The 22,072-nt window shown below is 40.7% G+C and overlaps 1 protein-coding gene across 3 annotated transcripts in view; it reads left to right on the top strand.

Annotated features, from left to right (window-relative positions):
* The window catches only part of HHAT (hedgehog acyltransferase), a 309,905-nt gene that overhangs the window by 77,564 nt on the left and 210,269 nt on the right, over nt 1-22,072 (top strand). For all 3 annotated transcript variants that reach the window (XM_046684437.1, XM_046684436.1, XM_046684435.1), the window contains one exon: nt 2,469-2,640. In XM_046684437.1, the coding sequence (XP_046540393.1) occupies nt 2,469-2,640 (172 nt within the window). The remainder of the gene's footprint in view (nt 1-2,468; nt 2,641-22,072) is intronic.

Raw genomic sequence — 22,072 nt, 5'->3', positions numbered from 1 at the left:
TGGGAATGTAAGGAGAAATAAAGAACAGGGCTCACATGAGAGGGAGAGAAGAACACTTGCCATAGAGGTTGCTGGGCTTCCCGGGGAGATCCTGAAGCTAGGCATGTGTTTAGAAGGAGTGAAGAAATAGAAGGCCTTGCCTCACTTGCAGAGAGGACCAAAGTCTTCACAATATTGTAAAGTTGCATTACTTTTTCCCCTGATTAGAAAATAACCAATTGTTAAAAACAACCATCCAAAGATTACACTCACTGTCGCCAATTTGGTGTGTATCTTTCCAGCCTTTCATTATTTATGGACATTGATCAAAAACAATTTTCATGGCTACGTAATACTGAGGTGCACTCATGTGTTTCACTAATCCCCTACTGGTGGACATTTGGGTTATTTCCTTTTTCTTCTCATTTAAACAACACAGACACGAATGATTGGGCAGGTAGGTGTCTCTGCACTGAGGATTTTGGCTTGTAGCTCCACTGCTGAAGACTCTGTAGGGTCTTGCAGAGCGTGCGTGCTTGAGGTAAAGATTCAAATGAAAACTGCGCTCAGTTTGTGCTCAGAAAGGGGTCTGCATTGGGTTATCTAGTGCAGCTATGATGGCAGTCAGCTGTGATCCATACAAGTCTGTGAATGCTCATATTCCCAGTCTTCCTTCCTGATAACCCTTCCCAGCCAGCACTTCTGTCCAAACTGACTTGATGAGTCCTTCAAAGCAGTTACTGTTGCTTCATGACAATGGAGGCTGCTGTGGCTGGGCAAATTATCTTCCTGAGGTGAATGGCAGAAAACTAAAGGAAAAAGGAAGTTCCTGTTAGTTTGATCTATTAACATTAAAAAAATTAAACCAGCGAGCTTTCCTTGCCATAGCTAATCAAGCAGATGGCAAAAGGGGAAAGCCATTTGTGCAGATTATTGTAATGCCGCTGAAACAGCCAGAATTTCTTAGCCTGGCTTCTTGCTGTAAGAGGACAGTTTGAGAAAGTGGTACTATGCACAGTCGAAAATGGAGTAAAAATAAATCCCCTGGCATACAGATCTCCCTTCTCCTTTAAGGGCAGTGCCTGTTACTCCTGGCTGCAGCGGGACCCGCTGTGCCTTGATGACAGAGGAAAGTGGAAGATAAATTCCTCAGGATCACTCTCCCCCTAAGAGTGGGCCATTCTGGTTTATGTAATATATGAGCCCTAATTGTCAAATGCTAAATCAAGTCCATTTCCTCTGCCAGCTCACGTTTGCAGATTCAGCCTCATCATTTATGCATTAGCTTCACCTCTGCATTGCAAGGCAGCCTAATAAAATCTTGTCTGTGCAAGATCCAGAAAACTTACCCACTCCCTCTTGTTTTTCTGTGTTCGTCTAGTGGTGTAAGGCTGAAATTGAATTCACTTCAAATTTTATAGCATGCTCATGCATTTCAGAATCTATGGGTTCTAAACTGTTGTGCATCCCTGAACAACAGGCAATGAGGGAAGACTACAGAACCAGCCTACTGTGGGTGGAACTTTGTATGTTTTTGGTCTGTTTTGTCCACGCGTATTGAGTATACTCTGAGTAGTTTGTCTATATCTATGAATCATCCAAACATCCCTCGCTCACCTTTGGTGTTTGGCTCTGAACCGTCTCCTAATTCTGCCCTGTAGCTGGTAGCCTGGGATGTCACGCGGAAAGAATGTGAAGATGCAATAGGAGGCATGTAATTATCAGATATTGACTACCAGGTATCCAGTGCTTTTTATATGCCAGGGCTGTACCTGGTACGTCATATACTTTATTATATATATTATCACAACAATCTTTTTCACTTTACGTGTGAGGAAACCAAGTCTCAGAGAGGTTAAGGAACTTGCTCTGGATCACACAGATGTGTGGTTTCTGCTAGAATCTGATCCCAATTCTGTCTGACTCTAAAGTCCGTGTTCTTAACTATTACACTGTGCCGCTTGCTAAGCAAGAGACTTGTCCTGTATGCTGTCCCTGTTTCTGTTTACTCTGCCTTGTTTCAGAAACAATTTAAGGTAAGTTGACACACTCACACAGAGTTTTTCCCTTGTTCTCAGGCTCTGTCTCTCATTCTCCCTTTCTCTTACTGGTCCTGTGCCCCTTCCTGACTTGGCTCTACTTATACCAGCCTGAGATGTGAGTGGGTGATGGATGAAGACAGGCAGGGTGACATCTGAGCCCAAAGTGACCCCAGCGTCCCGAGGGGTGCAGAACCCATCTCGGTCCTTGGCACTAAGCTAGCTTGTTGACTCCATCCTATTCTTACTCTGGGACAGAGTTTTCAAGCTTGGACATGACTTTTTCACCCAAGAACATTGAGTGTTCCCAAGGCAAACTAAACCAACCTGCTTTTAGTAGATTCAGCCATAATATCGATTGGAAGTTTATTAAAAACATTGTCTAGGGGACTGTTTGAACGATTCTAGACATCAAGGCACAGTCTAATGACTTCTTTGTTTCCACTTTAGATGCAGCAGCAAGAGCACTGCTCGTTGAAGGCCAACCTTCCCGTCCTCGTGCTGGGGCTGGGCCGCCTCCTCTGCTCTTGGTGGTTGGCGGAGCTGATGGTCCACCTCATGTACATGCACGCCATCTACAGCAGCACCCCCCTCCTGGGCGCTGTCTCCTCTTGGACCTTAGGTAATTGTGGAAATGACTGTCAGTACAACAAGCTTCAAGACGTAGCTTCAGAGTGAGGCTGCACTGGGGGCAGAAGGGTGCAGTTGCCTTGAGCAAACCCTCTTTTTTTCAATCCCATTCCCCTTGTGGCCAAGGTGATGCATGTGTGAGGTGGCTGACAGAGGTGAAGGCTGGGCTTTGTAGTCTGGGAACCAAAGATGGTGGCAATCCCATTTCATAACGGAATCCTACAAAGCTTAGCTGGGTCTGCATCTTTCTGGGGTGGCCAGCACTGCCCTGGACAGGAAAGGGCAAGAGATGCTAGGGGCAGCCTTTGAGTCCCTGCTAAGCGGCAATGCTCCAAGACTGAGTTCTGCAGTTTTCCTTGTTGTTCTTGTATACAATATAAACAACAGAAAATCAAGATGAGCTTTAAAGTCAGACGGACGCAGGTTTGAATCTGAGTGCCACCAACCACTGGTGGGCAACCTTTGGCAGCTGGCTAAAACTCTGCAGCTTCATCTGTAACAGGAGCAGACTTTGCAGGGTTATTTTGAGGATTCATTGAAACCATGAAGGTGAAGGGCTTACCTCATTAAGAATCTGGTAGGTAGAATAAGTGGTATGTGTGTGTGTATGTCCCTCTGTTGGTCCCTTCTTCTTGTCTACCCATTTCTTTATATCTGCAAGTAGGTGAGGTCGAAGTCATTTCCTCAGCAGGGCACAGCCTGCAGTCTAGGACTTGTCTGTGGAGAAACCATTGTCTTTTTTCATCTGGCCAAAGCAGCAGAGGACAGGCCCCTTTGTGAAGTAAATCTCATTTCTTTGTTGGTGCTCCTTTCAAGAACTCCTGTGGTAGCTGAATTCAGCCCCGTGGTGTGACCTCCAGCCTGTAGCTCCAATGGGCAACGTGTGGTCTCTCGGCCAGATTAAGCTGCTCCTTGCTGAGGGCAGGAGTACAAACCTGTCTCCTGATCTGTGTGGATTTCTAATAGATTTAAAAAATCTTGATTGTCCTTGGTATCACACAGCCTTCATCAGAATGTTTTTAAGGAAGATTCCTTTTAGGATTGAAAAAATGTCGGGCTGTTTTAATGACGGTCTCTTTCCAAACAGATCTTTTTTATAGTTAGGGTAACTAATATTCTGAGGTTTTAACAATGTAGTTAGACAAAACGCAATAGGATTAAATGATGGCTTGTGCTAAATTGAATCCCAGTTGTATTGCATCCAAGTTAAGAGACTGTATCAACTGGGGTGATCTTAACGATGAGTAATGGAAAACACAACTCAAAATGGGGATTAAACAGTAAGGAAAAGCTCTAAGGTCAGCGCGAGGGGCGGTAAATGCAGTGACTCAGAAAGTCGTCAGTGACCCATTTGCATACCTACATTCGGATTGAGAACTAACTGGAGTCCGAGGAGCCGTCTGTGTGCACCTCCAATCCCATCACCTTCTCTCAGCCTCTGCACAAAGATAACCTGATTTTTGGGTTTATGATTCCCCTTTTTTTTTCTTTACATTGACTTCATTTTTAGAGCAGTTTTAGGTTTACAGCAATACTGAGAAGAAGGTACAGAGAATTCCCCTATATCCCCTGACCCACACACATGCACAACTTCCCCCGCTATCAACATCCCCACCAGAAGGGTACATTTGTTACAATCGATGACTTGACACATCGTTATCACCAAAGTCCGTGGTTTACCTTAGGATGCACACTTAGTGTGGTACAGACTGTGGGTTTTGACAGATGTGTGATGACATGTATCTGACATTATAATATACATAATAGTTTCACAGCCCTAAAAATCCTCTGTGCTCTGTCTATTCATGCTTTCCTCCCTGATCTTCTTGCCCTAATGCCTAGCAACCATTGAACATTTTACTGTCTCCATAGTTTTGCCTTTTGCAGAATGTCTTATAGGTGAAATCATGCAGTGTGCAGCTTTTTCAGATTGACTTCTTTCACTTCGTAGCATGCATTTAAAGTTTTTTCATGTCTTTTAATGGCTTGATAGCTCGTTTCTTTTTAGCACTGAATAATATTCCATGGTCTGGATGTACCACACTTTATTTATCCATTCACCCATTGAAGGACATCTTAGTTGGTTCTAAGTTTTGCAACTATGAATAAGAATGCTGCAAACATTCATGTGCTATTTTTTGTCTGGACATAAGTTCTCACTCGTTTGAGTAAATACCAAGGAGTGCAATTGCTGGATTGTATGGTTAAGAGTATGTTTATTTTTGTAAGAAACTGCCAGGCTGTTTTCCAATGTATCATTTTGTATTCCCACCAGCAGTGAATGAGTTCCTGTTGCTCCACATCCTTGCTAGTATTTAGTGTTTTCAGTGTCCTGGATTTTGGCCATTCTGATGGGTGTATGGTAGTATCTGGTTGTTGTTTTAATTTTCAGTTCCCTGATGACATATGATGTGGAGCATCTTTTCATATGCTTATCTACCAACTATATATCCTTCTTTGGTGAGGTGTCTGTTCAGGTCTTTTCTTCATTTTAAATTGGATTGTTAATTTTCTTATTGTTCAATTTTAATGGTTCTTTGTATGTTTTGGATAATACTCCTTTATCAGATGTGTCTTTTGGAAGTATTTTCTCCCAATCTGTGGCTTGTCTCCTCATTCTCTTGACAGTGTCTTTCACAGAGTAGAAATTTTCAATTTTAATAAGTCCAGCTTATCAATCATTCCTTTTATGGATTGTGCCTTTGGTCTTGTATCTAAAAGTCATCGCCACATCCAAGGTCATCTAGGTTTTCTCCTATATTTCCTCCCAGGAGTTTTGTAGTTTTGCATTTTACATTTAGATCTATGATCATTTTGAGTTAATTTTCATGGAGAGTGTCAAGCATGTGTCTGGATTCATTTTTTTGCATGTTGGTATCCACTTGTTGCTGCACCATTTGTTCAAGAGACTATATTTGCTCCATTGTGTTATCTTTGCTACTTTGGCAAAGATCAGTTGACCACATTTATGGGAGTCTGTTTCTGGGCTCTCTATTCTGTTCCATTGATTTTTGGTATATTCTTTTGCCAATATCCACTGTCTTGGTCACTGTAGCTTATAGTAAGTCTTGGAGTCAAATAGTGTCAGTCCTCCAACTTTGTTCTCCTTCAGTATTGTGTTGGCTCTTCTGGATCTTTTGTTTTTCCATATAAACTTTAGAATCAGTTTGTTGACATCCACAAAATAACTTGGTAGGATTTTGCTTTGGATTGCATTGAATCTATAGCTCAATCAGGGAAGAACTGACATCTTGACAATATTGAATCTTCCTATCCATGAGCATGGAATATCTCTCCATTTATTTAGTTCCTTGATTTCTTTCATCAGAGTTTTGTAGCTGTGCCTCTTATATACCTTGTACATATTTTGTTAGATATTTACATAAATATTTATTTTTAGGTGCTAAAGTAAATGGTATTGTGTTTTTAATTTCAACTTCCACTTGTTCATTGCTGATATATAGGAAAGTGATTGACTTTTGTATATTAACTTTGTATTTTGCAATCTTGCTACAATTGCTTATTAGTTCCAACAGGTCTTTTTTTGTTGATTCTTTGGGATTTTCTATACAGACAATTATGTCATCTGCAAATAAAAATCATTTCTTCCTTCCCAAAGTGTATACATTTTGTTTCATTTTCTTCTCTTATTGAATTATCTAGGACTTCCAGTATGATACTGAAAAGGAATGATGAGAAGGAACATCCTTGCCTTTTTTCCTGATCTTAATGGGAAAGCTTCTAGTTTCTCACCATTAAGTATGATGTTAGCTATAGGTTGTTTGTAGCTGCTTTTTGTCAGATTGAGGCAGTTCCCTTGTATTCATAGTTTGGGAGTTTGTTTTTTTTTAAATCAAGAATGAGTATTGGATTTTGTCAAATTTTTTTTTGCATCTGTGGATATGATCATGCGATTTTTCTTCTTTAGCCCATTGAAATGATGGATTACATTAATTGATTTTCAGATGTTTAACCAGCCTTACATACTTGGGATAAATCTCACTTGTCATGGTGTACAATTCTTTTTATACATTGTTGGATTTGATTTGCTAATATATTGAGAATTTTTGCATCTATGTTTATGAGAGATGTTGGTCTGTAGTTTTCTTGCAATGTCCATGTCAGATTTTGGTATTAGGGTAATGCTGGCCTCATAGAATGAGTTAGGAAGTAATCCCTCTGTTTCTCTCTTCTGAAAGAGACTATAGAGTATTGGTATAATTTCTCCCTTAAATTTTTTCAGTTTGGGAAGGTTATTTATTATTGATTCGATTTCTTTAATAGATATGGATCTATTCAGATTGTCTATTTTTTCTTTTGTGAGTTGGCAGGTTGTATCTTTCAAGGAATTGCTCCATTTCATCTAAGTTATCAAATATGTGGGCATAGAGTTGTTCGTAGTGTTTCTTTATTATCCTTTTGATGTTGGTGGGATCTGTAGTGATGTCCCCTCTTTCATTCTGTGGTAGTAATGTATGTCTTCTCTCTTTTTTCTTAGTTAACTTGGCTAGAGATTTATTTATTTTATTGGTCTTTTCAAAGAAACAGCTTTTGGTTTCATTGGTTTTTTGTATTGATTTCCTGTTTTTAATTTTGTTGATTTCTGCTCTAATTTTTATTATTTCTTTTCCTCTGCTTACTTTGGATTTAGTTTGTTCTGCTTTTTCTAGTTTCCTAGGGTGGAAGCTTAGATTATTGATTTTAGATCTTTCTTCTTTTCTAATATATGCATTCAATGTTACAAATTTCTCTTTAAGCACTGCTTTTGCTGTATGCCATAAATTTTCATAAGCTGTATTTTCGTTTTTATTTAGTTCAAAATATATTTTAATTTTCTTGATTTCTTCTTTGAACTGTGTATTATCTAGAAGTGTGTTGTTTAATCTCCAAGTATTTTGAGATTTTTCTAGTTGTCCATCTATTATTAATTTCTAATTTATTCCGTTATGGTTTGAGAGCAGACATTGTATGATTTCTATTCTTTTAAATTTGTTTAGATGTGTTTTATGGCTCAGAATATGGTCTATCTTGGTGAATATGCCATGTGAGCTTGAGAAGAATGTGTATTCTGCTCTTGTTGGATGAAGTAGTCTATAGATGTCGATTATATTCAGTTGATTGATGGTGTTGTTGAATTTGACTAGGTCCTAAATGACTATCTGTCTGCTAGATCTGCCCATTTCTGATAGAGGGGTGTTGAAGTCTCCAGCTATAATAGTGGATTCATCTGTTTCTCCTTCCAGTTCTATCAGTTTTTGCCACATGTATTTTGACCCTCTGTTGTTAGGCGCATACACATTAATGATTATTGTCTTCTTAGAGAAGTGCCTCCTTTTATCATTATGTAATGCCCCTCTTTATCCCTGACAATTTTCCTTTCTTGGAGGTCTACTGTGTCTGAAATTAATATGTTTACTCCAGCCTTTTGGTTAATGTTAGCATGGTATATCTTTTTCTATCCCTTTACTTTTAATCTAAATGTGTCTTCATATTTTAAGTGGGTTTCTTTTAGACAATGTATAGTTGAGTCTTGTTTTTGATCCACTCTGACAATCTCTGTCTTTTAATTGGTGTATTTAGATCGTTGACATTTAAAGTAATTATTGATATAATTGGAGTAATATATGTCATGCTTGTTATTGTTTTCTATTCATTGCTCTTGTTTTTGTTCCTATTTTTGTCTTTCATTCTTTGTCTTTTGTGGTTTTAATTGGGAATTTTATGTCATTATATTTTCTCTTAGCATTTCATGTATATATCTTTTTAAATTTTATAATGGTTATCCTAGAGTTTGCGATATACATTTGCAACTAATCCAAGTCCACTTTCAGTTAACACTATACCACTTCACAGTTAATGCAAATACAGAATAGTGCTAATTGCTAATTCCTCTCTCCCATCACTTGTATTATTGGTGTCATTCATTTTGCTGTAGTTGTAAACAAAACTGGAGTTGTAAATACATTGTTGCTTTTATTATTTTGAACCAATTGTAATCTGTTAGACCAAGTAAGAATAAGAAAAGGTTTTATTTTACCTTTACTTATTCCTTCTCTGATGCTCTTCTTTTCTTTATGTAGATCTGAGTGGGTTTCTGACCTATATTATTTCCTTGTCTCTGAAGAACTTTTTTTTTTTTAGCATTTCTTGCAAGGCAAATCTACTGGAAACAAATTCCACCACTTTTGTTTGTTGGAGGAGGTCTTTATTTTTCATTCATTTTTGAAGGATAATTTTGCAGGATATGGAATTCTAGGTGGTGGTTGTTGTTTTTCCTCTGAATGCTTTAAATATTTCACTCTACTCTCTTCTTAATATAGAAGAGAGCTGCATGGTTTCTAAGGAGAAGTTGGATGTAATTCTTGTCTTTGTTACTCTATAAGTTAGCTGAGATTTTTTTCCTCTTGGCATAATTATTAATAGCAACCTCTTTCATTCTCAAAAGTGTCATTATACAGTCACTTTAGGAATAGCCTTTTCTTTGTCAAACTATATCCTTACTCTATTCTTATTCAAATCCTGACTTAAAGGAGGAAACCTTTCATATTAACCCTTTCTAAACTTGAAAGTTCCTTTACTTTGAATTCCTTTTGCACTTGAGTATTTAGCATTTGAACTGTGTGATGTCATATTCATTGCTTCATTTGTTGATTGAGTACCAGGCATTGGACTTGGACCGAGGGAGGTAAAGATGAATGAGAAACAGTCTTTGTTCTCAAGAAGCTCATTCTAGAGAAGTCACACGTGAAGAACATTAGTTTTCTTTCATATATAGTTTTATAGTACCAAGACAGATGTCTGTAAAGATTCACTGGGCAGAGGGCACAAAAGAGAATGAGGTTACTCCTCACCTTCCTGCTAATTCTGGAAAGAGGAGTGAGTCACAAAGGTTTTATAGAGGAGTTAATGCTTTAGTTGATTCTTTAAATAGGTGGACAGGGCTTGGAGGGGGTTGGGGACAAGGTTGAGGCTGCAACATGAACAAAGGTCCTTCTCGGTATGGGTTACTTTGGTGCATTCAGGAACTGTGAGTTGTAAATAGCGGTGGATGCAGAGTCTAGGATATAGTGAGAGGTTCTGCCAAGGAAAACAGGAAGGGGTTTTATTGTGGAGAGCTTCTGGATCATGCTAAGGAGGATTTACTCTACCTTTCAGGTGATAGGACCCATGGAAGTGTTTAAGCAGAGATGAAATTAGATTTGTGGTTTAGAAATATCATTATAATTGCAGTGCAAATTGTGAATCAGAGTAGAGTGAGACTGGAAATAGGAAACTCTGTTAGAAAATGGTTCATCTCTTCATTCAACAAACATTAACGAGCAAGACAGTTTTTACATGATCTACTGCTTGAATAAATTAGACACATGATGAAGAGGACTGGAAGGAAGTAGGGGGGTTGGAGAAGAAGGGAATGATGAGAGAGATGGAGGTATAGTCAATAGGATCTGCTTACCAGTGAGATATGGGGGATGACAGAGAGGGCAGAGTCTAGGGAATTTTCAGGTTTAGAGTTTAGGTGATGACAGACACTTCTATTCACCAAGAGCAGGGAATATAAGAGGACTAGGCGCAGGTTTTAGGGAAGAAACAAGAGTCCAGTATTTGACAAGTCAAATTTAAAATAGAACATTGAGTGGAGACGTCTCTGCTAAGTTAGATATATGCGACTGGAGCTCAGGAGGGGGCTTGGGAATGGAGACAGACATTTGAAAGCCATCACTTGCATGTAATAGTTGGGGCCATGAGATCAAAGAGATTTCCTAGAAAAACGTGTACAGTGAGAATAAGAGAGGGCCAAGTATAGAATTTGAGGGAATGCGAACATTTAAGAGGGAAGCAGGAAAGGAGGAGCAAGCAATGAGTAAGAAGGAAGATTAATAAATGAGGGAGGAAGCAAATGGTTTTGTGAAAGTTTCAAGAAGAAAGAAATGCTCACTTTATCAGAAGTTGAAGAGAGGCCAAGTCAGAGGGGACTGAAGAGAGTCTGTTTCATTTTGGAAGTCATTGTTGACTTCGGCCATGGTTGACTTGGTCATTTTGGGGAGTGTAAACCAGGGTTGTAGAATAGTCAGAAGTGAGAAAATAGAGGCAGCAGCTGATACGCTGCTTCAGTTGTGTTAACTGGTCATGCCTGGAGTGTTCAGGAAGCTCGGATGGCCTTGCTCTGGCACAGCCCAATCAGTCTCGCCTACTTCCCTCTTTCCTTCTGGCAGACTGACCATCCCCCTGCCTTCCTCATGGTTTCCTTTCCTCCATGGCTGCCATGGGATTGGGGTACAGCCTGACAAGCATCCCCTTTCTTTCTAGCGCACAGGCTTTCCCCAGCAGTAGGGTTTTGGGCTAATCCTTCTTGGGACATTCATAGAGATGAAGAAAATAAATATCAGGGAGTTATAAGACTTGCAAAGGCCATGGGGGCCTTGAGCCCTGGTCTGTAGTTTCTGTTTTCCTTCTGAAATAGTAAAGAGATCCTTTTATTATGCCACTTTTGTTCTCTCAGTTGTAGAGTTCTTTCTTTTTCCACGATGGCCTTTTTTTCCATCCTGAAGTTGCAGATGAGTGTGAGGCAGCAGCACTGATAGAGTAAAAGAGGCCTCTTTGTCTCACGTGCAAGAAGATATACAACTGGGCTTTCATCTCCCAGCATCTCAGGACTGAGTGACGTTCTACCCTGCCCAGAAGTGACCCCCTCTGAACACTCCCAGGTGGAGTGAAAGCTGCTTTAGAGAAGGAACTATGCCACCGCCCTTGGTGTCTGTCTCCTTCCGAGCTCAGCACAGAACAGTGCCCTGCAGAGGTGCCTAATGAACACTTCATATGCACGTTCAGGTGACGAAAATAAATTTTATAGGGACTCTGCCTATCGAATGCCATTTGGGTGATGTTAACGTGAGTGACTCGATATCCAAGCCCGTGATTGATCCAAGATTTTGCATAAGGTGCCAAAGGGAAATCATGTACTTTGTTATTTTTCCAAAAAGTGATGATTGCAGAGTTAATGGGAATAGGGATGTAAATAGAGGTTGTTTACTGTGGGATTCATTTGATGTGGTTAATCAAACAATGAGGATATTCACAAACTGTGGAAGGTATTAAGTCCTCTCCTGGCAGGGATGGAAAAAGCAGTGGTGGCTGCTTGGCTGTCAGAGCTCAAGTGGTACTCACTGTAATTAAGAGGACATTAGGAACTCCATGGCAACGGGTGACATTTGATTTTCTTTCGTTTCCTTTAATGCTCTCCTGGAGATGTCCAAATAAAATTTCGTTCCCTTTTATTTTATCCCTTCTCAGGGAGATGTTGATTTCTTTTCCCTACTACATCAATTTTCAGTGAGGTTTAGAGCTGTTATAATCAGCTTCTCAGGTGGATGCCAGGCTCCAGGAAGGTTTGCCACATGAGCACGAGTGCTCTGAGCTTTAGGGACTGTGGGTGGTGCCCATGCCAGGTTGTGCCAGCCCTGAATGGGGCCACCTCTGCCCACTCTGAGACCCTTTCAGCACCTCCCTTTGAAGTATCTTACTGAGAGGATAGAACTTTAGAGAACACTAGCATTTAAGAGGCAGACAGAAAAGGAGGAGCCGAGATATTAATAAAGGAAGGAGGAAACAAGTGGTTTTATGAAGATTTTGAGAAAGAAGTAATGCTGAGTTTATCAGCATCTGGAGAGAGGCCAAGTCGGAGGGACTGAAGAGGCTCTATTTCATTTGGCAAATGAGAAGTCATTGTTGACTTGAATCATTTTGAGGAATATAAACCAGCATTGTTAGAATAAGGCAGCAGTGAGAAAACAGAAGGGGTCTGAGGGAAACTTTAAACGTGTGTGCTGAAACCACCTAAAAGCAATCAGAAAGCTAGCGGGAAAGGCAACAGGAACTGTAGCTTTCTGAAGGCTGAATGAGGGTGAATTCTATTCCCATGCAGAAATTTATAGGAAGAGGATGCTGAGCAGCAACTTTCCATGTTTGTTGAGTTCAAACAAGATTTAAATTAAAGCAAGGAGACCTTAGTAGAGATAGTCCTCAAGTGGTATACCACAGACTGATTATCTTCAAGAAGATACACAACTGTCCCTCATGGAGCTCAAACATGCATATCTCCTTCCCCAGAGAGGAATGACTCATCAGTAACTGCCTGCGAGTCCAAGTCCAGGCTCGCAGTGGGGCGTCCATGCCTCCTTGAGTTCTGTCATAATGTTAACATTCTGTAACTGTGGGTTCAATTGTAGAGTTAGCCACCACCAACACACTTTGTGTTAAAGAGTAGTGGAATGGTATGGGAATGAAGGGGAATATTAGTTAAAACTTATATGTAAATTCATTACATGGCAAATAAGGAAAATGGGTAAATGTTTTAGAGCTAGTTCTGATCAGAGGACTTAAGATTTTTCTCCTCTACTTCCCCTTCTTGCCTTCAGTCAGTACCTCAGTTATTTGGGGTTCTTTACCCAGTGATGTGATCCAAATCGTTATTCCCAAGGGCTCTGAGCCCTTGGTTCTATGTCTGTTTGGCTGCTGTGGTCTTCCATTAACTCACCAGTAGACACAGCAATAGTAAGAGGTACCCCATACGGTCCCTAAGTTCCATCCGTACTCCTTCCTGCCTTGCACTGTGTAGGAATAACTCATTTTCCCTTTGATAGTGAGGGTTAATCTTCCCAGATAACTACCATTACCCCTCTTTACTTGTTCACCTAGTTCCATGAGGAGCCCCAAATGGCTGGGTAGTAGTAGCTTTTGATTCAATGGGATCATTGTGTGTCCCTAGATGGAAGTGTTTCTTTGCTGGGTTGTAAGGCCTCTCAACAAGTAGATCAGAGTTGCAGGGATGGGAAGCAGCTATTGTAGAAGTGGATTAATAGGTGTAATAGTGAGAAGGGCCTCTCCCATTTCCATGCTCTGGATACTGACTCTACATATTTAAGCTATGGGCAAGAGCACCATATGTAGTTTGCTGGTTCAGAGCACTTTCGACATGCTGTGGGACAGCACCTGAACATCACAGGCAAGGGCAGCATCCAAACGTCATAAGACAGTGTTTTTCATCTGGTGCCATATTGAAACTGTTGATAGACTGACTAGTCTGTAAGGCCAGCTGCTTCTGGATGATGGCATAAGGCCAGTGAATCCCATAGTATAGCCCATTGTGTTATTCCATTTGCTACAAAGTGAGGTCACTAGACAGAAATGATGTTATGTCTGGTAACATGACAGTGAATAAGACAGTTAATAAGTCCATAGATGGCAGTGTAGGAAGAAGCATGTGGGTATAGAAAGCAAATATACACCCAGAATAAGGATAACTTTCTGGCCCCTCCAAGATGGAAGGGTCTGACACCAGAGTGGAGGCTGGCAGGTTAGACACTCAGTAGTGGTGATAGCCAGGTTAATTTTGGTGAAGGGCAGTCCATGTTGTTGATCCAATGCAAAGGCTTTAATGCTGCCACTGTGGCCACTTTGGTCATAAGCCTGTTGAAAATTATTGGAATGGCTGTGGAAAGAGGCTGGCTGATATGCACAGAGCATGTCACTTTGTTATTGACAGCAGCAGGGCTCTTTGATTGAGTGTTTACATGGGTCACAAATGTTCTCATTGGATTCATCCTCTTCCTCAAAATCCCCTTATCAACACTCCTCCAAGCTTACCATGGAGAGCCATCTGTGAGCAGAGCTTGTTTTTTCCTCCTTTATCAAATCCTCTTGGGGCCTTAGGTGTGGGATGGGAGAAGGATGGCCATTAGCAGGAATCAGCATACTGGGAAGATGAGATCTCTTTTCCTGCAATGTATTTATGACTTCAGGATGCTCTCTGTGTGTGTATGTATGTATGTGTATATATATGTGTGTGTGTGTGTGTGTGTGTGTGTGTGTATGTGTATGATTCCATTGATGGAGTGCTATCGGGCACACCTGCTTTTATGACTAGGTCCGATAACTCCCAGTGTGTAAAGGATAACTCAGGTAGCATGGTCTCTGGTGCCCTGTGGTTAGGCATAGCTTATCTGGTAAATGATGAGTCAAAGCAGCATGCCCAACTGTGTATACACTGCCTCTAAATTCCAAAGACACTTACAAAAATTGGGCCTCTTTCTTAGGGCTAAGTGGCACAAGGTGGATCTGTTTGTCCTTTATTTGGATCTTGACCCCAGAGAAACTTCTCTAAGGTGACTCAACCCATATTCTCTTTTATTTCTGGTATGCTTGTATCTTACTAAGACTTCTGGTATACCTGGAACTTCTGGTTTTATAGGTCCTATGAGCGTGATTCTACTAATGTATCAAACCAACTTCAGGTCTTCTGTGAGGGTAGGCCAAACTTGTTTCCTGTAGATGAATTAGGGACACAGAACTGGAGAGGGTAATATTACCCTGAGCCAACACTATAGGGGTGTACTTCTATCTCAACCAAGTTAGAGTATACTCCTTTGGATATTCTCTGGTTATTAGGAAAGAAAAAAATGTTCCAGTTTCAGAGCTGAAAATAAAGTGCCAGGGGCTGTGTGAATTTGCCCCAATATATCACATCTAGAAGAGCATCTGTAATTGGAGTCCCTAACTGTATTACGTATACAGTATTGCATAGTCATTCTCCGAGGCCCATTCATCTCTTGCACCTGCCAGACTGGCAATTTAAATGGGGATATGATTAGAATCATTTTACTTACTTCCTTTGGGTCTTTTGATGTTAGTCTGTAGTTTCACCAGAGATGCCATATTGCTCTTGGGTTACTATTTTCATAGGGAGAGTAATGCCTGTATCTTCTACTTCCTACAGTAATAGGCTTTTTAGTTCATAGATGTGGGAGGAAGGGTGGGGATTCTTCTAGTTCTTTCCTCAAGGACTCTGAAAATAACCACAGATGGATTTGGGGTCCTACTGGACCTACTGTGAAACAAGCTCAGGTCAAAAGCCCATCTACCAATTGCCCTCATTTGCTCCCACTCAGACTCATGGACCAGAATGACATTTGGGGTTCCTACATATTAATGTTAACTTAGAGACAATATTCAATGACTGCCCAAGTTCTGGATATCTTACTTTCTCGAGGAACACAGTTATCCTAGTAAATAACTTAAGTCTCTTTGGGGAACCTTAGGAAGAAAAGGACTCATATTATGTACTGTGGTATTGTTGTAGTTTTTCTTATGGTAAGTTGGCCTTTCCTTCATTCAAGGGGCTTTAGATCTGTCAATTGACTCAGCTCATGGATTTGAGTGAAGGGTTGTAACTATTGTGGTCGCCTGTCAGGTCTCTGATCACTAAGGCTTGATTTTTTTCCAGCTATACATATAATTATAACAGTAGTAGTAATGGTGATAGTTAACATTTATTGAGTACTTATTCTCTACCAGACGTTACCTTAAGACCTTTATATATATCAACATATAATTCTCACAGCAACCTTATGAGAGGTGGTAGTTTTTTCCCTATGTTACAGGTGTCCCATGGACAGAAACTTCTCCAAGGTAAGTGGTGTGAATCTCTATCTGCCTAAGCTCTGAGGACCTCAAGATCAGTTACACTTCATCAGAGATTCCTGTGGATCAGAGCATTGTGACTATTGAGCTGGCCACATGGCTTACCGTGGTAATTATGCCCACTTTGCCTTGGGGGTTAGTGCCACTATTTAGTCTTTATCACTGCAGGGATCTGGTCTGCACATTGAAATGAAGAATCTCATTGTCTCCTAACAGCATCCCCAGCTCACAGAGAATGGCCCTGGCAGCACATTTCAGAGATGCTTGCACTCATCTCACTAATGTATTTCTCAAAGTCTTGGTGAAGGGCGTGTCTTCTGGGCTTTCTTGGGGACATAGTTAGGGGGTGGGTTAGCAGGTCACACATGATAAATCTACCCTGACATTCTTATCTCCTGAAATGATTCTATTACTTCCTTTATGATTTCCTGAAGAATTTCTGGCATGTCAGCCCCATAAGTATGGGGAGTTGCAGTGGCTGGGTTTCCAAATTCTCAAACAATTAACACCATTCCCAGCTGCTATAGCTGGCATATGAAATCCTGAATTGCTAGTAAGTGTACCCATACCGATAAATCCACCCACCCAATGTAGCATTTGTTCTTTTCTCCTCTGTCTAGAGTCCTCAGAATCCATTCTCCCACATACTGTTCAGATTTCTGTCAACATAAAGTAGCAAAATCTTGTAGTTCTTTTGGAGTGAAAGCCTTGTAATAGGCTCGTTGGGGCACCCTAGGGTCCATCTAAGATAGTGAGGAGCAGTAGGCAGAAGGGATGAGGAAAATTGGCTTCTTTTGCATAGTAATTCCCTCAAGTGACTTCATTAACAGAGTCTTCAGGCAAGACCAGATCAGCTTTATCTCACAGGGAAGAGGGGCTGCTGCTTCTGACACAGGATGCTCACTAAGGTTTGGGGGTTCAGAATATTCCAAGTCATCATAAATCTCCATTTTAGTTCTCAGGAATCCCACTCTTTATAGATTGGTACCCTAACCTTTGCATTAGATAAGCTTGCAAGGGTGAGAGTTCAGTCGACATGATAATTTGATAAATTTAAGGATCAAACTTTTTGGTTGGTTTTGGCTTTCTCACCTCTATGACTGCGAGAGGTAGGAGATTTTTTTTTTTTTTTTGGCAGAGTAATGGAATGTCCCTGGATTTCAGTCCATTGCATAAGCTGAGAATTTAGGAATCTGAGCCTGTCCTTCTCTTCTTACTTTGCTGTTAAAGCTCTCCACGGCAGTGGAAAGCAAGTAGCCTACACCATATTTCTTGCAGTTAAAGGACACTGTGCTCTTAACAGTTGTAGTTTGGGTTCCCCAGGGAGGCTAGCTTGCAGGTGGTGATTAGGCAGTTCTCTTGGGATTAACACCTGTGGAAGGAAAAGGAAGGAAGCAGGATTGGGCAGAGGGAAAATTGAGCTGTGAGGCAGTCTTAATGGAAGCTTCAGTCGATCCTGTAGGGAGTTCTGAAGGTGGAGTAATTCTCAGAATTGTCTCAACTAGAATGAAGGGGACAAGCTTTTATACTCAGGGGTAAATTAGTCATTGGATTTGGGCTGCCCAAGAAAGGGGTGTGGCCTTGGGCAAGGCAGCTTTCTTGAGCTAAGCCAGTCCCCAAAGAGGCTAACAGCTGAGGGTTTCAACTGGTCATACTTTCACCAGCTTGATTATAAACGTTTCATTCCTGGAGGAAGATCTGAGCAGTATATCATAGCATCTACCACAATAGTGTTCTGTGGAAGTGTCCACTTGGTCGGGTGACCAAGAGCCTTGCCTTTAATGGCTGCTTCTTTCCAGGTGACCACAGGCAATAATCATTAACAGTTTCAACACTGTGTGCCTAGAGCTTCCAGTTTCCCTGTTTATTTCTAGTCTTAAGCCCCAAAGAACCCAGATAAACAAATCTAGTTTCCTGAGATTTCCCCAAGGGTGTGATGCCTACAGCTACTCTAGTATCAATTTCTTAATGAGTTTCTTTCTTGGAAGTAGCAGAAACCAACTTTGGATGATTGATGCAGAAAACCAAATGCATTAAAGAGAAAATGGGTAGCTCAGAGAATCGCAGGGAGGGCTGGAGAATTGAATTCAGAGCTATGCAGCCAGGAATCAAACCCCTACTTACGCCACAGAACTGATTCTATGAGGATGCCCCTGCTCCTACTGCGGCCAGTGTTTTGGCTGGTCTCTGTAGCCTACACTGTCAACACCACTACTGGCCACTGGGTACCACCATTAACACCATTAGTACCACTGCCACCAGAGTGTCCCTATCTGATTGGCAGAGTCTAGATGAATTACTAGGAAGTCTTGGGAAGCAAGTATCTGATATTTTCCACTTCTACGGTAGAAAGAAGCCTGCACCGACTACAGAGACTCATAAGATGGGGAATTCCCTGAACACAGGAGGGGATTTAGATGCTGGGCAGCCAAAAGTAATTACAAATATTCAGTATATCATTAAAACAACAACAGCAAACCAACTTGACCACTTGCTCCTTACCTAGTCACCATCCTTTTTTTCTCCAATCCAACAGTACTAAGCTATTGCTTACATTTTCACTCTAGAAGATGATAATTTAACTTTTTTATACCTCATCTCCACTATGCATAGGCATACTTCTCATCCTCCCATCCTTCTAATATTTTCAATTCTGGTTAGATTAGAATGTAGTACTTACATTATATGACAGTCTGAGTTATGTATTTACCATGGTTACTCTTTTTTTTACTGCAGAATTTTTTAGTTTCCATGAAGCTAATAATTGACTTTTTTGTTTGGTTTTCTATATATTCATCATTAATCAATCCCTACATTTCCCCCCAGCTGTGTACATCTCCTTTGAGTGTGTTAACAGAGACTGGGTATTCTATTAATTTTATCTTTAAGTTTTGTCTGGGGCCTTCATCCTGTTTCCTTCTGGATCTGTTGATTTCCAAGCCTTGCTACATAACCATTGAGAAGGAAAATTCCTTTCTTCATTATCCTGAGGATTCTCTTTGCCTCTTTCTTGTGCTGGAACCTTGTTTCCTAGAGCAAATGCGTTCTTTGAGTTACTCCCCTATTGTAGCAAAGCACATCCTCCAGTAGCTTTCTGAAAAAGGATGTGTAGGAGGTCAATTTTTCATACCCTGTGTCTCTGAAATTCTCTTTTCTGCCCTCCTGATCCTCTATAGCTGTAGCTATAGCATTCAGAGTTGGAAATCATTTTTCCTCAACAGATTTTTGAGAACATTGCTGCATTATCTTCTAGCTTATGGTGTTCCAGTTGTGTCCGATGTCATTCTTTTTCTTGAGATTCTCCTTTCTGTAAGCTTTTAAGGTCTTCTCTTTGTCCAAAATGTTCTAAAATTTCATAATGCTATATCTTGGTTTGGGATTATTTTCATCCCTTGAACTGCACACTCAGAGGCCCTTTCAAAAAAGAAAGTGATTTTCTTTAATTTTGAGTAATATTCTTGAATTATTTTGCTAATAATTTCCTCATTTCCATTTTTTTTTAAAGTTCTCTTTCTCTGATGCCTTTCACTGAGTTGTCGGATATCCTGGACAGGAGCTCTAATTTTCTAATGCTTTCTCTCCTATTTTTCATCTTTTTGTTTTTTTTTCTGTTTGGGTTTCATCTGTTTTCTGGGCTAATTTTTCAACTTTCTTTTCTAACCTATTAATGTATTTTTAAAATTTTGGCTTTATGCTGGGCTGGTGGTACAGCAGTTAAGTTCGCACGTTCCGCTTTGGTGGCCCGGGGTTCGCTGGTTCTGATCCTGGGTGCAGACGTGGCACCACTTGGCGAGCCATGCTGTGGCAGGCATCCCACATATAAAATACAGGAAGATGGGCACGGATGTTAGCTCAGGGCTGGTCTTCCTCAGCAAAAAGAGGAGGATTGGGGCTGGCCCCGTGGCCAAGTGGTTAAGTTCGTGCGCTCTGCTGCAGGTGGCCCAGTGTTTCATTGGTTTGAATCCTGGGCGCAGACATGGCACTGCTCATCAAACCACGCTGAGGCAGCATGCCACATACCACAACTAGAAGGACCCACAACAAAGAATATACAACTATGTACCGGGGGGGCTTTGGGGGAGAAAAAGGAAAAAAATAAAATCTTAAAAAAAAAAAAAAAGGATTGGCAGCAGATGTTAGCTCAGGGGTAATCTTCCTCAAAAAAATTTTTTTTGGCTTTAATAGTTTTAATTTTCATGATCTCTTTTTCTTCAAATGCTGATCTTTTATAGTGTTGTATTATCATGGATCGTGGTATTTTCTCTTATTTCACTGATGATGTTAATTAGTTGTTTGGAGGGAGCATTTCTTCTCTTTGCTTTGCCTTTTTCCCCAGGTTCCTGTCTTCTCCTTTGTTTCCTTGGTCTCTGTCTTTCATATTAATAATGACTGGTGACCCTTGGTCACTCTTTTTCTTTTTTTTTTGAGGAAGATTAGCCGTGAGCTAACTGCTGCCAATCCTCCTCTTTTTGCTGAGGAAGACTGGCCCTGAGCTAACATCCGTGCCTGTCTTTCTCTACTTTATATGTGGAACACCTACCACAACATGGTGTACCAAGCGGTGCCGTGTCCACACCCAGGATCCAAACCGACAAACCCCGGGCTGCCGAAGTGGAACGCGCGCACTTAACCACTGCGCCACTGGGCCGGCCCCTGGTCATTCATTTTTGAGAGTGAGGCTCTTAAAGCGTGGAGTAGAGTTTCTTTCTACTGACTGTCGTATCCCCAGTTAAGCTGCATATAGTAGAAGCCTGACTACAGTAGCACAACCACATAAGCATTTATTTTTCTCACAGAAGAAGAAGCGAAAAGGTGAGCAGGTCAGTGTTGGTGTAGCTGCCCTAGGAAGTTATCAGTGACCCAGGCTCCTTCCAGCTTTCTGTAGCTTGTGGTCTCAAGCTGGCTTCACCCTTAGGCATGACATTTGCATTCCAGGGAGGAAAAAGTAGGAAGATGAAAAGGTTAAAGACAAGTTTCAAATCATTCTTTACCTTTTGTTGGAAAAACAATAGTTTTTTCAGAAGCCCCATGAAGTAGAAAATTGCTTACATTCTTACTGGACAAATATGGGTCATGGCTGTACCTAGGTGCAAAGCATTCTGGGAAGGTCACTATTTTTAAGAGGGCACATTGCTACTTGAGCAAAATCAAGATTTTATTAGGAAGAAAAGACAAATGGATGTTGGATAGGCAAGTGGCAGTGTCTGCCACACCAAGCATAATATCTGGCACATAAATATCTGACAAATGGAGAATGGGGCAAATTTACAGAGCATGGATATTCATAAGCCAAGAAACAGACATTTAAAAGTAAACATGTGGTGCTTGAGATCACTAATTATCGGGGAAATGCAAATCAAAACCACAATGAGATATCCCCTCACCCCTGTTAGAATGGCTCTCATCAAAAAGAAGAGAGAGTGTGTTGGAGATAACATGGTGTGGAGAAAAAGGAACCCTTGTGCACTGTTGGTGGGAATGTAAATGGGTGCAGCCACTATGGAAAACAGTATGAAAGTTCCTCAAAAAATTAAAAATAGAATTACCATGTGTTCTAATAATCCCACTTCTGGGTATATATCCAGAGGAAATGAAAACAGGATCTCAGAGAGATAGCTGCCCCTCCATGTTCATTGCAGCATTATTCACAATAGCCAAGAAATGGAAAAAACCTACATGTCCTTCAATAGATGAATGGATAAAGAAAATGTGATATATGTGTGTATGTATATATATACACACACACACACACACACACGTGTACTTACACACACACACACTGGATTATTTTCAGCCATGAGAAAGAAGGAAATCCTGCAGTTTGCTACAACTTGGATAAAACTTGAGGGCATTATGCTAAGTGAAATCAGTCAGAGAAAGACAAATACTGTATGATCTCACTTATATGTGGAATCTAAAAAAGCCAAATGCAGAGAAACAGAGTGGTG

The sequence above is a fragment of the Equus quagga genome, chromosome 13 (assembly GCF_021613505.1).
Source record: "Equus quagga isolate Etosha38 chromosome 13, UCLA_HA_Equagga_1.0, whole genome shotgun sequence".
Lineage (NCBI taxonomy): Eukaryota > Metazoa > Chordata > Mammalia > Perissodactyla > Equidae > Equus > Equus quagga.
This window is presented reverse-complemented; position numbering and strand designations above follow the sequence as displayed.